We start from the raw sequence: 15947 nt of genomic DNA, 5'->3' as shown, positions 1-15947 counted from the left end.
AATCAGCAAAAGGACTTTGGCATGCGTTGTAAGTACGTACTTGGTCAAGAGTGGTCTGAGAGACTGAATAATCTTCAATGTGAAGTCTTTTCTTGTTCTTGGAAAGGATGCTGAAGATCCTGGCCAAGGAAGACTGTGAAGAGCGCAGCTGGTACTGCAACATTCCTCTATGTTTCTCTTTTAATACGCTCCCTGGGAAAGCATGGCTGAAAAAGTCCTCCACGGGCTTCAAATCTGGGTTTGACCCCGATATCCTTACTACGATGGTATATCCATCACCAAACCTGTTGGGCAAAACAATTCAATTACTATTCCTTCATTTTCAATGCGAATTGCTAAATTCAAAGGAGAAACCATGGAACCTACATTCCATATCTGTTTTAATTATAAATAAATGTTATTTATAGTACTGTAAGTCATCATGTCGCAGGATAGCATTGGGGCGTAGCGTGATGCTAAACATGGACAAAATCTTGAAAAGTAGGGATATCTGTATAGCAACTAAACACAGGATAGTGCAAACGACTGTTTTCCCCATAGTCATGTATAGATGTGAAAGCTGGACTGCGAAAAAAGCTGATAGAAGGAGGATTGATGTACTGTGATGCTGGCGAAAGCTGCTGCGTATGTCCTGGATGGCGAGAGCAACAAACAGAAAAGTCCTGATTCGTGTAAGACCCGATATATCACTGGAGGACAAGATGACCGGGCTCAGGCTCACGGAGGACAAGATGAATGGGCTCAGGCTCACAGAGGACAAGATAAACGGGCTCAGGCTCACAGAGGACAAGATGACCGGGCTCAGGCTCACGGAGGACAAGATGACCGGGCTCAGGCTCACGGAGGACAAGATGACCGGGCTCAGGCTCACAGAGGACAAGATGACCGGGCTCAGGCTCACAGAGGACAAGATGACCGGGCTCAGGCTCACAGAGGACAAGATGACCGGGCTCAGGCTCACAGAGGACAAGATGACCGGGCTCAGGCTCACAGAGGACAAGATGACCGGGCTCAGGCTCACAGAGGACAAGATGACCGGGCTCAGGCTCACAGAGGACAAGATGACCGGGCTCAGGCTCACAGAGGACAAGATGACCGGGCTCAGGCTCACAGAGGACAAGATGACCGGGCTCAGGCTCACAGAGGACAAGATGACCGGGCTCAGGCTCACAGAGGACAAGATGACCGGGCTCAGGCTCACAGAGGACAAGATGACCGGGCTCAGGCTCACAGAGGACAAGATGACCGGGCTCAGGCTCACAGAGGACAAGATGACCGGGCTCAGGCTCACAGAGGACAAGATGACCGGGCTCAGGCTCACAGAGGACAAGATGACCGGGCTCAGGCTCACAGAGGACAAGATGACCGGGCTCAGGCTCACAGAGGACAAGATGACCGGGCTCAGGCTCACAGAGGACAAGATGACCGGGCTCAGGCTCACAGAGGACAAGATGACCGGGCTCAGGCTCACAGAGGACAAGATGACCGGGCTCAGGCTCACAGAGGACAAGATGACCGGGCTCAGGCTCACAGAGGACAAGATGACCGGGCTCAGGCTCACAGAGGACAAGATGACCGGGCTCAGGCTCACAGAGGACAAGATGACCGGGCTCAGGCTCACAGAGGACAAGATGACCGGGCTCAGGCTCACAGAGGACAAGATGACCGGGCTCAGGCTCCCGGAGGACAAGATGACCGGGCTCAGGCTCACGGAGGACAAGATGACCGGGCTCAGGCTCACAGAGGACAAGATGACCGGGCTCAGGCTCCCTGAGGACAAGATGACCGGGCTCAGGCTCACGGAGGACAAGATGACCGGGCTCAGGCTCACGGAGGACAAGATGACCGGGCTCAGGCTCACGGAGGACAAGATGACCGGGCTCAGGCTCACGGAGGACAAGATGACCGGGCTCAGGCTCACGGAGGACAAGATGACCGGGCTCAGGCTCACGGAGGACAAGATGACCGGGCTCAGGCTCACGGAGGACAAGATGACCGGGCTCAGGCTCACGGAGGACAAGATGACCGGGCTCAGGCTCACGGAGGACAAGATGACCGGGCTCAGGCTCACGGAGGACAAGATGACCGGGCTCACGGAGGACAAGATGACCGGCTCAGGGAGGACAAGATGACCGGGCTCAGGCTCACGGAGGACAAGATGACCGGGCTCAGGCTGACGGAGGACAAGATGACCGGGCTCAGGCTGACGGAGGACAAGATGACCGGGCTCAGGCTGACGGAGGACAAGATGACCGGGCTCAGGCTCACGGAGGACAAGATGACCGGGCTCAGGCTCACGGAGGACAAGATGACCGGGCTCAGGCTCACGGAGGACAAGATGACCGGGCTCAGGCTCACGGAGGACAAGATGACCGGGCTCAGGCTCACGGAGGACAAGATGACCGGGCTCAGGCTCACGGAGGACAAGATGACCGGGCTCAGGCTCACGGAGGACAAGATGACCGGGCTCAGGCTCACGGAGGACAAGATGACCGGGCTCAGGCTCACGGAGGACAAGATGACCGGGCTCAGGCTCACGGAGGACAAGATGACCGGGCTCAGGCTCACGGAGGACAAGATGACCGGGCTCAGGCTCACGGAGGACAAGATGACCGGGCTCAGGCTCACGGAGGACAAGATGACCGGGCTCAGGCTCACGGAGGACAAGATGACCGGGCTCAGGCTCACGGAGGACAAGATGACCGGGCTCAGGCTCACGGAGGACAAGATGACTGGCCTCAGGCTCACGAAGGACAAGATGACCGAGCTCAGACTCACAAAGGACAAGATGAGTGGGCTCAGGCTCACAGAGGACAGGATGACTGGGCTCAAGCTCACGGGGGACAAGATGACCGGGCTCAGGCTTATGGAGGAGAAGATGACCGGGCTCAGGCTCACGGATTTTAGCCATGTAATGCGAGCAGAGTCGCTAGAAAAATCTATAATGCTTGGACAGATCAGTGGCAAAAGACGACAATGGCTGATAGTGTCAGAGCTGATACTAGCATGAATATCACACAACTGAAAGAAGCAGAGCAAAACCGAAAAACATGGAGAGAGGGAGCCCATAGGGTCCAGAGGGCCGTAAATGACTAAACGGCTAACATTCAACAAGACATTATGTGTGTGAAAAAACCTTAATGAACTCAATAAAATTAGTTTTTTTCGGTATTGCCTTGTAGGCCACTTTTAGGCAAAAACATAACAGTACATGCAATTGGACTACTAAAATGATCCAATACATACAATGCAATTAATGTGAAAAGAAAAGAAATCTGAATTACTTATTCTTAAGATGCTGTACGCTCCCCAGGCATCTGAATCGGCCATTGACCATTATAGCCATTCTTGTGCAGAGAGCTTCACATTCTTCCATACTGTAGGAGGCAAGAAAGCATACACTGACTTAATAAACAGAAGTTGTCGTTATCTATTATGCATATCTCCTGCGCTCTATCAGATGAAGGAAGAGGACTTTTTGTTTTTAGAACATGCACAAGATCGCAATTTATCAGACTTCCTGACCGCACTTTCCTGGAATGTATTTTCAGAAGTGCTGTATCACTGACCTGTGTGATGTGAGCACGACGGATCTTCCCTCTTTAATAACACTCAGCGCACAGTTCCACAAGAAGCGCCTTGCCTTAGGATCCATTCCTGTGGTTGGTTCATCCTGTTTTGAAGATTAATATCCCGTTAAAAGTTTCGTTCTATATGGTAGAACAGGGATGCAGAGAAAAAGCAGTAGCCTTGTTGGTAACTTACCAGAAACACTACTGGCGGTCCTCCTATTAAGGCAATAGCTGTAGACAATTTCCGCTTGTTTCCCCCACTGTAGGCTCCGGCACATCTGTCGGAGTATTTCACCAAGCCTAGCTTCCGTACAGCCCATTCTGCAACCTAACAAAGGGGAAAAAAACACTGTAAACTTTCCACTGCTGGTAGACAAATCCTTCACCGTATAGTCATACTAATGAGACCAACTTAAAAGGAAATGGGCACCTCTCAAATGTAACCGAAACACATGACAAGAGGGTAACGTCTGTCAAGGTATAGATATACCCAGATGGGATCAATCGAGCTTGGATCATTCAATAGCACATATATCAGTATATCCAACAAAAAATTGTAAGTATTTTATCCTCATTTTCTTGGAAGTTGGAAGGTAATTTCCAGTAAGTGAGGCTGTGGCTGGTCTGTCTCTGTCTTTCTCTGCCGATATAAGATGGCAAGGTGATCTGAATATGAACTGCCAGCGATTCTCTGTAAAACTGATAGTATTCGCTCTGACAGCATGCCAACAGAGATTACAAACATTTTAAGGATGAGGCAATCAGACAGAGGCTGCCCACATCTCCCAGGATGGCACTTGGGTTCAATAGGTAATGGCTGCCAGGGTAGAGAATGAAATTTTTTTGCGAAACACATGTAAATTGGGAGTTCACATTTAGAGTAACAGCAAATCAGGTATTACAAGAGCAGGTATTACTAAACATAAGATAGGCCTTTAAGAAAGCTAGAACTGCTAAATATAATCAGCCTGTTGGGAGTACAGCATTAGATGCATGCTGCATTTAGAAAAAAATGCCATAAACCAAAACACATTCTATGTAGTTCATTTTATCCTTCACCATAGACGTCTAATTAACATCTTGGTACAAAAAAAACCTCACTCTGTTAAAAACATCAAGGGCCATGAAAAACATGATTATTTTTTCTTTAAGAAAAATACTTAAAGGGGTTGTCCCGCGCCGAAACGGGTTTTTTTTTTTTTTTAACCCCCCCCCGTTCGGCGCGAGACAACCCCGATGCAGGGGTTAAAAAAACAACCCCCACAGCGCTTACCTGAATCCCGGCGGTCCGGCGTCTTCATACTCACCTGCTGAAGATGGCCGCCGGGATCCTCTGTCTCCATGGACCGCAGGGCTTCTGTGCGGTCCATTGCCGATTCCAGCCTCCTGATTGGCTGGAATCGGCACGTGACGGGGCGGAGCTACACGGAGCTACACGGAGCCCCATAGAGAAGAGGAGAAGACCCGGACTGCGCAAGCGCGGCTAATTTGGCCATCGGAGGGCGAAAATTAGTCGGCACCATGGAGACGAGGACGCCAGCAACGGAGCAGGTAAGTATAAAACTTTTTATAACTTCTGTATGGCTCATAATTAATGCACAATGTACATTACAAAGTGCATTATTATGGCCATGCAGAAGTGTATAGACCCACTTGCTGCCTCGGGACAACCCCTTTAAAAGTGAACGGTGCTGAGCTGCGATACCAAACAACTTGTGGAACGTTGTGGCCCTGATGAACATTGCCACTTTACATTTCAATTATGCATAGACTAATATGATCTCATACAAGTAAGGACAGGCCTTAGGAGCGCATGAAGTCTTACTTTGCAAACCTCCTTCTCAGGCACCCCACGCAGGAGGGCATACAACTCCAGATGCTCCCGGCCCGTCAGAAGCTCATTGATGGCGTCAAATTGAGGACAGTATCCCATATTTTGATGGACTTCATGAATATTAGACAAGATGCTGCAAAATATAAATATGAGTTTTACATCTTAAAATGTTCTAAAGCTATAATATTGGTAGTTTTCAAACTATTAGTATTTCTGGAATGTCAATCATACATGACAGAAAGTGACATTGGTGGTAGTCAACAACTGTTTAAGGGCACTGAAGACAGCAGACAGAGGATGACTCTTATGATTAAGGCCCAATGTCCACGGGCTGCTGTGATTAGCAGAATCCGTGCATAGAGATGCATGGGTGTCCGCAAAAATTTTTCGGCAGATCACGCACGGACGGCTTCCATTGAAGTCAATGGAAGCTGTCTGATCCGCGGCACACCCACAGCTGACACTGCGTATGTGCCGCGGATCCACGGGAAAGTAGGAGATTTTTTAAAAAAAACTGTACTGCGCATGTCTGAACTGTGAGGACCATGCGCCGTACAGCGAACCCGGAAGTGGAGGGATCAGAGTGGACGCCACTGCCGGGGCAATGCAGGTAAGCAGGGTTACTAGCCGTGGCAGTGCTAGATTCTGTGCGGGATTCCTGACGTGGACATAAGGCCTAAGATCTCACAAAGTGCTCCAGCTAGGAAATCACTGACATTTTTAACTCAGTACCAATATAAATGACTAGTCTATATACAGATACATTCCAGCTACTTTATGCTGTGCTACCTGTGTAGTCAAAACTCACCTGTATCCCTTTAGGAAGGCTTCCCCAGCAGTCACATCCGTATCTCCAGTGAGCATCTTGAATGTAGTAGTCTTACCAGCACCGTTAACCCCAAGCAGGCCAAAACACTGCAAGCAACAGAAAGCCTATTAACTTTCTTCTAAACTATCACAGTAATACTTGCATTGTGCTAGCTGTATCCAAACTGTGCAGAGAGTGCCGTACAGATGTAGCAAACATTGACTTGACATTGTACATAATATAACTTAACTACAATGTAGCAAGATGCTGTAGATCAGGTTCTCATCACATTCACATTTGCTACATCTGAACCTTCATAGTTTCATATGATATAATTATCTCGAATGAGAAAATGAACTTCTGGTTCGAGATGAGAAGATAACTATGGTAGACTGTGCTGCCCTAGCAATCTATGTAACGACCCTGTTAATTTCATGTATTTTGTGTTGATTTGAAGATAAGATATTAAAAACAGAAAATAATAAGAAAATAGTTGTAAAAATGAGTGTCAGCAATGTACAGCAGATAGATGGGTGTATTAATGGGGTGGAACAGTACCTCTCCTGGGGGTATTCCCACACACAGTCTATCAACCGCTGGCTTTCTTTTCATTCTGTAGATCTGAAAATGAAGGTTTTGATTAGAAGAAGTCTAAAATATATCAAATAAAGTCTGCACAGTTTATGTACATACTTCATGGTACTACGGTATATTCAGCTCTAGATGTTGGTCTTTAGGATTCACTTTTACTAGGGGATAGCACATCAGCAAAGGGCAATTATTGGGAAACAAAGAGTACTTAAGTGGTAATAGGAATGTTTCCTAAAAAGCTTGTCTCAACTGGACAACTCCTTCTCTAAAGAAGGCTGCCCTGGTGATAAAGTGGCAGGTCCAGCTGCCGAAACTAAGACCTGCAGATGGCTTCGATGGGAGCCACTTCTTCCAGCAGGTCTTCAATAAGGCACATAAACAGGGGTTATCCAGTAGAACAATTCTTTTAACATAAAGACATATTTCGATCTAGTACAGCCTATTAACCCCCCCTCTTCAATGTTGATCCAGATGAGGCCAAAACCCCTATGAGCTAAAAGCCAATTTTCCTCATTTAAGAGAAAAATGCATTTCCAGTCCAATTTCGGCAATCAGAAAAATCCCCGGATCACCGACCCTTCTGAAGCAATCCGTGACTATGATATGTACTATTGTAACACTCAAGAAAGGCATCCGGCCCCTCTTGTACTCCTTTAGTGAGTTCACCATCACCACATCCTCAGGCAGAGAGTTCCATAGTCTCACTGCTCTTACAGTAAAGAACCCCCTTCTATGTTGTTGTAGAAACCTTCTTTCCTCTAGACAGAGAAGACGCCCCCTTGTTACTGTCACAGTTCTTGGTAATCACAATCCTTTTTGGAACTCTACTTCTCTTAACCATGTATACTGCACAAGACTGCATTAAGTGACACTGCAGCCCATACAAAAAAATTGGGGGGAAATGTATTGACTGGTGTTTAATACTTCAGTCCTCAAATAAAGCATGCTGGAGTAAAATGTGCCAAATTTATTAAAAGGCACACATGGTATGATACGTTTGGCCTATTTCTGGCCATCTGGACACCATAAATTGAAATCATAGGCAGATGTATGCTAGATTTTATGCCAATTTGTGGCCTAAATAATAGTAAATCTGTTGTAAACTTGTTGGCGCCTCCTCCCATCTAATGCAACTACTTATCTTGCCACTTTTCAAAAGTGGTAAATGAAAAAAAAATTAGCGAATCTCCAAAAGAAGGTCTGACTTTTCTACACCAGAATACTGGCATAAATGGTGTGATAATTTCTCTATCTACAGATGTGGTAAAGCTAATATTGACATTTTCCATGCTATGTACTGTGAATGCCAACGTAAGCCCTAATATAAATATTCCCAGAATGTAAGACATATAGCCTTGCGTGCTCCAAGACTTGAGTTCATAGTATGATGTGAAGCAGGTATGAGGCTTGCCTGTCATGTGTCTGAGGAAATACCTTGATCACAAGTCAACCGAAGGGAGCATCGCTATAATAAACAGGTGTGAGCGTGTCCATCATACCTTTGTCAGCCCTTTGATTTCTATGATGTCGCTCCGACCCCCTTCATTCAGTATCCTCTGCCGCTCCCTCGCCACGTCTTCATCCTCATCTATTACCGGAGGAAGCTTTGCCGTGACTGGTCTGAAGAGAAACAGGCTCTTGTTACGTGATCAGATACTTGTAGCATGTTTTGACTCTGTATTACAATGAAGGGAATTGACCAGATTTAGGACTTCTTCCATCCAACAATAAAATAGGATCTGGACTACAAATTACATTTCACAGACTATAACAAAACTGATTCCAAAGCATTTGCATTTTTAGTAAATAAATCGCACTGGAAATGACCTAAAACAGCCGCCTACCTTGGCTTAATGAAGAAGCGGTACTGAATGAGTAAAGTTATAACAAAGAACACCAATCCTTCTATAGCCATGGCAAAGAGATTTCTCCCAACCAGATCCCAGGACATTGGAGAGACAAAGCGATTTTCCCCTGTAAAGCCAAGTGGAGGCAAACCGTCAAACATCTGATAGTACATTCCACTATATTAACCCTTTCCAATCCAATTTGTATCCCTGTTTTCCTAGGGGGCTTACACTTTTTCTGCCATTATACAACGGCACTATCTGCTGGCTAAAGCCAGTACTGCATGAGGTGACATGTTGGATAGGCTCCGACAGCAGAGAAGCTGGCAATATACAGTAAGAGAACCCCGATGGACGTCTTCCAACATCGGAGCTGTACAGCCTTAAATCATAATGTCTTTAGACGTCAGACAGGGGATTGGAAAGGGTTAAAGACATTATAAAGAAGACCACTCACCAAATCTCTCCAGAGCGTCAGCCATGGCCTGATTCTTCACCATATCAATGAGGCCTCTTCCCAGACAGAAATGAGGGAAGATAAGCAGCACGGACTTCAAAATGTCATTGATGTTATTTAGTTTCTGTAAAGAAGTAACAGCTTGTTATCTGATGGCCATGTAAGCGATTATTGGGTATTCCGCGGTCATACTAATTGTACTGACTGCAACACATGATGCCCATGGATAACTGATGTACTTACATTGTTTGTAAAAAGTTCAAGTACAAAGGTGGCCACGCTGCCATTGATCCCAATGAAAAGATTGACACTAGTTAACACCACATAGGCTGTGCTGGGGATCTTAAAAAGAAAGGAAGCTGGGTACATCAGAGGAGTTATAGACCACCTAGAAAATGAACCAAATATTAGCGATCTGTCCAAATGCAAAGAAGAATCTATATAAGAATTTACATTTCTAACAATAAATACAAACAGAAGACTACATGAGATCTTGGGGTTTGTGCTTAAAAACTGTTTGCTTGTTATATCAACATCACCGCCATCGCGACATGGATGGAAACAAGCAAAGCTCCATTAAAGCAGCAGCTTCAAAGATATGTTCTCATATAGCGCTTTTAACCCTTTCCAATCCAATTTTGGATTCAAGATTACCTAAAAAGGCTTTCTCTTTTTGCTGTTATACAATGGTGCGTGTGCGCCAGAGAAGCTCCGACAGCGGAGTGGCTGGCAATAGACAGCAAAAATACCCTGTCGGACATCTTCAGACATTGGAGCTGTACAAGCTTCAATCGGAATGTAGGAAGACGTCAGACAGTGGGTTGGAAAGGGTTAAACGTGCTTTGAAAGTTAAGTAGACTCTGTCCCTACTTTTAGCACCATAAACAAAGCTTAAGAGCTAAAAGTAGGTGAAGCGCTGAGTCTGGGGATGTAAATGTTATACCTACTTCCCCCATTGTCATCCCGGTATCACTCCTGGAAGCCACCGCTCTATGCACCGAGCAACGCAGCTAAGTAGTCTGCCCATTATGAAATTGGAACGGATGGACTACTTAGCAGCTCCGCTCAATGCACTGAGTAACAACTTCCAGCGCCGACACCGGGGGAACGATGGAAGAGGTAAGTATAACACTTACATCCCCGGACTCTACGCTTCACCTACTTTTAGCTTATAGTGCTGAAAGTAGGTCACCAAGTCTCTTTAAGCCCTACTTCCAAAAACATCCACAACTATGACCCCTTTATGCACTAAATGTATAAATAAAATATCTTACCCGTATAACAAAAGTAAAAGCGCCAACACTGGTAGATTGGAAGAAGATACATAGGAGTCCTGCTGGAAGCAGATGAATATGATAATGACCAAGGTTGCCGGCACGATGTAGTTACACTGCAAGGAAAAATAAAAAATGGACCATTCGTTTTTATCTGTTATGTGACACCAATTTAGTATCCCGCTAATAAAAGTAAGCCTGGGGTCTAAAACAGATAGGGAACGTTGTTTTCTTACCATATCCCACACAAAGTTGGCCAGCCAGTAGATTACAGGCTTTACTCCGCTAATACACTGCAAATGCTTGGCTTTGCTCACTCTCTCCTGGATGAGGAAAACTACGAAGCTGGCCGGCACAAATGACATGGCAAATATGACACAGATGGAAACCAAGACATCCACTGATGTGGTCATCCTATGGAATATGGAGGAGGAAACATGAAGGACTCAAAGCCAAAGAACATTCCAAGCATACTGCTAATTGGCAATACTGGTGTATTACTGGTGTATTACTCAAATACTTACAGTGCAACTTCGGATAACTGTTCTTTGGTGAGGTTTAAAGGATGATTGAAGGCTGTAATACCGTATTTGGCAGGGTCCTTTCCCTCAGGTAGTCTGGAGCGGAGGATGCCGTTGTTCATCACATTTAGGAAAGCACCGATAGCATGCCAGCCCTTGTTATTAAACCACACCTGAAAACATAAGAGTCCTGTAATGACTGCTGCTCAGTCCGAAATACAACACATGGTTAACATGCAGAAGGCAGAAATAGTTCCTATAAGGTAGGGTTATCCAGGTGATGCTACACAGCCATATAGTGCTTATATAATGCAATGGTACACTGTAGAAGTAACCATACAGTGTCCATATAATACTGCTGCTGGGTGCTCAGATGATGGCAAATCAATAAACTAGAGTATGCGGTTAGACCTGGCTGCTTTTAAACAGGTGAAACCCTTCATTTCCAGGTTATCAGTGCCTGTGGCGCACATCTTAATGGTGGCAAGTGATGCACATACACCAAAGGCCAACCATGCCCGGCTCCATATAATATTATTAGAACTCTCTCACATTCCACAAACATCACTTCCAAATGAGAGCGCAATAACTGAAGCGAGGTCCTGGAAATTAGGCAGTCGCAGTGAAACAGCTTAAGTATGAAAATGCATATATAGAATTACCTTAACATTATCTTTTGCATCAAGCCCTTTCATAAAGGTTCCAAAACTGTCAAGGAAGCGGTTAGCAGCCGCATTCTGAGAAGGAGAACAAGACAAGACCCAAGATATAACACTGACTATACAACAGGTTCTTACTCTTTCGTAAGTGAAGCTCCTCAGACTGACTTACCTTTGTTACATCCAATAGTTTTTTGATGCGTTTAATCGAAGCCAAAACTTCTTCAATTGGAGGTAATGCTGGGGAGCTGCTTGCACCCAAAGAGAAACCACCGTACCTGAGGAATAAAGCCATTCATGTAAAAAGATGAAGAATGATTTCTACACAAAACTAAAAATAGTAAAATACTGAGTTTTAGAAGCTTTTTAAAATATGAGGATCCCTAAATATTCCTCTACAGACTGCTTTAGTAATAAAAAAAAAAGAATCACTTTATTGTAGTACTGGACTTAATGCTTTTTACTAGAGCTATGTTCACATTTCCATTGCGACCTCCAGTTATAATGGAAGCCACAACTTCTGCTGGATCGGTCACATGACACAAACCACCGTCGAACCCCACTGACTTATAATGGTGTCCACCGGGTTCCACCAAAGTCTTCATCATTTTTCCCTTCACTCACGATAAAAGTTGCAACACTGATGTTAAAGCAGTTTTCCCACTAAATAGATTTATCACTTATGTGATTGTAGCATGATTGTTGAAAGTTCAACTGCTGAAATCTCACGGGGCGCGAGAATGTGATCCGAAGTGAATGGAGCAGTGCTGCGCATCTGTGACCACGGCTCCATTTACTTCTATGGGACACATGGAGATAGCCGGACCCTCAGCAATCATACATTCATCACCTATTCTGTGGATAGATGATAAATGTGTTTAGTGGGAAAACCTCTTTAAGACAAACTAATACTAATGAGCAGAACACTAAAAAGTATAAAAAGAACAATAACATACCTAAACTCATTCACCCAGATCTTGTTTTTTAAGCTATAGAATGGAGAGAAAAAGAATTATTAATAATCTTTAAAGAATTACAAATTACAAAAATAATTACAAATGCTTTCACATTATTTTGTAGGAACCTGCAAATACTAGAATAAAAACTTTCCTACATTGAAATTCTCTAATCTGCCATTAATGGTATAGTATAAGTTACTATCAGTTTTACTTTGAGTCGGAGGCATCTTGGAATTGGTTATCTTGGCTTAGACATCTGCCTCTAGCTTTGTGAAGCCAGAAATCTTAACATTTTAGGATGGCAGTACCATGTTATCAGAATATTGGACTAGAGGATGCCTGATTAAAGGAATGATTACTGTAATTACAGTTAAGATGTCACTTACCTTTTTCCAATAATCTGAGCATATGTCTTTACTAGATAGTCTGATATGTTCCGTCCTGTCAGAATTTGCAGGACGTCTGATGTGTTTTGTTTCTTCTGTTTGGAAGAAGGCAAAAAAAAAGTCACAAGCGTTAATAACGACACAGCAGATATTATAGTGCACACAAGCATGTTTTATTTATACATGACTATTGGAATTGATGTGCCCTCTACTAAAAAGGCATGTGATTAGAGATGAGCGAGTATACTCGCTAAGGCTAACTACTCGAGCGAGTAGTGCCTTAGCCGAGTATCTCCCCGCTCATCTCTAAAGATTCGGGGAGCGGCGGGGGGAGAGCGGGGAGGAACAAAAGGGAGATCTCTCTCTCCCTCTCTCCGCCCGCTCACCGCCGCAACTCACCTGTCACCCGCGCCGGCAGCCGAATATTTACAGACGATCGGGGAGATACTCGGCTAAGGCACTACTCACTCGAGTAGTTAGCCTTAGCGAGTATACTTGCTCATCTCTACATGTGATCATACGCGTCTATAGTATCGACCTTTGACATTAAACCTCTAGCAGTACATTGCTATACCTAGTTATATACACAATATCAGAACACGTTTTTCTTCATCATGTACACTGGACAAGAACAAAACAGCTCTTACACTTCTAGAACTAGCAGCGTGTTGGCATAATGAATTGTTTACCTAAGGTTTGTTTCTAAAAAAGAACATTAATAATATATGTCTGCTTGCAGTGCCAGAATGTTCGGGGAATTGTCTGTCCGCTACATAATGTACTCCACAACAGGATATGGCATAATGCAATTTCAGCATTTTATCTGTCCTTTCGGAGCTTCCAGTTAAAGAGGTATTCCGGTAATTAGACATTTGTTTCAGTTTTCACTGACAGATTGGTGGGAATTTGACCGCTGAGACCCCAACCCATCCTGAGAATGGGAGACCCTTCACCCCCTCTCCTATTTTACAGTCCAAGATATATTGTCCCAGTGCTGTATAGGGGGAATAGAGTCGCTGATTGCACATGCACAGCACTGCTCCATTCCTCTCAATGGTGCAGGCAGATGGCTGAGTGCTGTGCTAGCCTATCTGTCTACCCCACTGAACTGAATGGAGAGTGCTGCTGCATTTATTCCAATGGGGTAGATAGAAATAGCCGAGCTTTGTGCTCACCTACCTCAGTCTACTCTATTCATTTCACAGCGCTCGGCTACCTGACTGCGCCCTTGAGAGGAATGGAGCGACTGCTGCGCATGTGTGACCAGCGACTCCGTTCACCAGTACAATCCATAAAAGAAACAATGCATCTTGAACTGTGAAATAGGGGAACACAGGTCCCCCATTCTCAGGATCGGTAAGTGTCCCAGAAGTCGGACGCCCACCAATCTATCGGTTTTCACCCATCCATTGGATGGGTGAAAACTAGAGATGAGCGAACGTACTCGTTTAGGGTGATTTCGCAATCGAGCATCGCTTTTTTCGAGTAACTGCCTAGTCGGGCGAAAAGATTCGGGGGGCGCCGGGGGTGAGCAGGGGGTTGCAGAGGGGAGTGGGGGGGGGGGGGGGAGAGAGAGCTCCCCCTGTTCCCCACTGCTACCCCCCGCTCCACCACGCCGCCCCCCGAATACGTTCGGTCATCTCTAGTGAAAACTGAAAAAAAAACATCCCATCACCGGAATCTACAGTTGAAGATTTTAAGGGCCTCAATACAGGGATACAAACTGGACTAGCTGTATAGGACCTTTTTACATTGCAGATAAGTAGTATTTAATTTATAAATGTATATTATTATTAGGAAGATGTGCCATCGCCTTATTTTTTTTTCTTTGTTTTTATTTAATTCCTCCCTTCACCCATCATGGTAAATAAAGTATTGACCCTATTGTATGCATTGTGACAGTCATGGGGGTACCCAATGAATTACCTGAAAGGGTGGTAGGCCACCTGCCCCAGGGGGACAAACGGGAAGCATCTTCTTTACATTCTCATTGCTGCACTCACAGGCTGGAGACGGGTTTTCCATTGACCAATTACCATTAAGAAAGAGGTCTTCCACAAACTGTGGGACAGACTGAGTTTTCCATTCTTCATCCTCTCCTGAGCAAGGAACACCACTGTAAGATAAGAGATACATTTCATGATATTAAGTTTCAAAACTCCAGCTACTATCTAGTAAAACGGAAAGAAGCAAAAATGCAAACGTTAATACTCACAGAATAGAGTATCCATCGATGCATGCTGTTCCAAAGCCAGGCTTCTCGATCAAAGCTTTTAGAAGAGCTTGAGTGTCAGAGTCTTCTGGGGCGTCATTGCTATGAGCAACACAAAGACAGTAAGTATTGATAAGTATCACATGTAGTCACTTCATGAAACCAGTCATCTGATAGTAAGCAATGCCGAAATATGGGTAACACATAAACACACAACTAAATATCTGTCCCTCGGGCACATTGTAGACTGATAATACAACACATACCAAACATCAAAGCTCATAAGAGGTCAGATTTGCTGATAAACATAATGATACAAAATAAATATTACTCATGTAGGAATGATAATAGACTAGAAACAGGAGTGTGGCAGGTGGTTATTTTTGGGGAAGCTCCAATAAATCTTCTTTCATCCCAGTTTTAAGTTAGTTTCATTTGACATGAAAAAAACATTGTCTTGACAGGCTTAACATTAAAGAGGCCAAAGAAAGAGAAAGCAAATATTGATATATTTATATAGACGTACCTGTAAAAGGTGTACTGTTCATCATACATCCAAGGCTGAAGCTCAAGGCTAGGGTACTTGCCAAAAGGGGGCACAATAAGGCTAAACATCAGTGCAATGAGTACAAAAACAGCTGGCAACACAATCTGGAAGCAGAGGGATACGGAGTTACTTTACATGGCGGAGTCTGATACGTCATCTAGAAATGTCCGAACGTAAACTTCAAAGTCTGTATGTAATCGTTCACATGTAGTCAACCAGTGGATTGGTTTAATGGCGTACAGTACTAAGATGTGTAGTAATTTATCAAACAAATCCTAGT

General features: G+C 44.7%; 1 protein-coding gene across 3 annotated transcripts in view; it reads right to left on the bottom strand.

The window, feature by feature from the left end:
- ABCA1 (ATP binding cassette subfamily A member 1) overlaps positions 1-15947 on the bottom strand; it is a 99899-nt gene that overhangs the window by 5713 nt on the left and 78239 nt on the right. For all 3 annotated transcript variants that reach the window (XM_066604327.1, XM_066604326.1, XM_066604328.1), the window contains exons 29-49: positions 15647-15771; positions 15124-15222; positions 14835-15024; positions 12909-13003; positions 12520-12552; positions 11736-11841; positions 11567-11641; positions 10908-11077; positions 10620-10797; positions 10384-10499; positions 9353-9497; positions 9110-9233; positions 8650-8779; positions 8305-8425; positions 6773-6835; positions 6215-6321; positions 5398-5539; positions 3766-3900; positions 3570-3673; positions 3285-3377; positions 41-284 (exon numbers count right to left, since the gene is read on the bottom strand). In XM_066604327.1, the coding sequence (XP_066460424.1) occupies positions 41-284; positions 3285-3377; positions 3570-3673; positions 3766-3900; positions 5398-5539; positions 6215-6321; positions 6773-6835; positions 8305-8425; positions 8650-8779; positions 9110-9233; positions 9353-9497; positions 10384-10499; positions 10620-10797; positions 10908-11077; positions 11567-11641; positions 11736-11841; positions 12520-12552; positions 12909-13003; positions 14835-15024; positions 15124-15222; positions 15647-15771 (2595 nt within the window). The remainder of the gene's footprint in view (positions 1-40; positions 285-3284; positions 3378-3569; positions 3674-3765; positions 3901-5397; positions 5540-6214; positions 6322-6772; positions 6836-8304; positions 8426-8649; positions 8780-9109; positions 9234-9352; positions 9498-10383; positions 10500-10619; positions 10798-10907; positions 11078-11566; positions 11642-11735; positions 11842-12519; positions 12553-12908; positions 13004-14834; positions 15025-15123; positions 15223-15646; positions 15772-15947) is intronic.

This window comes from Eleutherodactylus coqui, chromosome 5 (genome assembly GCF_035609145.1).
Source record: "Eleutherodactylus coqui strain aEleCoq1 chromosome 5, aEleCoq1.hap1, whole genome shotgun sequence".
NCBI lineage: Eukaryota > Metazoa > Chordata > Amphibia > Anura > Eleutherodactylidae > Eleutherodactylus > Eleutherodactylus coqui.
The sequence above is the reverse complement of the archived record's forward strand: the minus strand, read 5'-3'. Positions and strand labels throughout refer to the sequence as shown.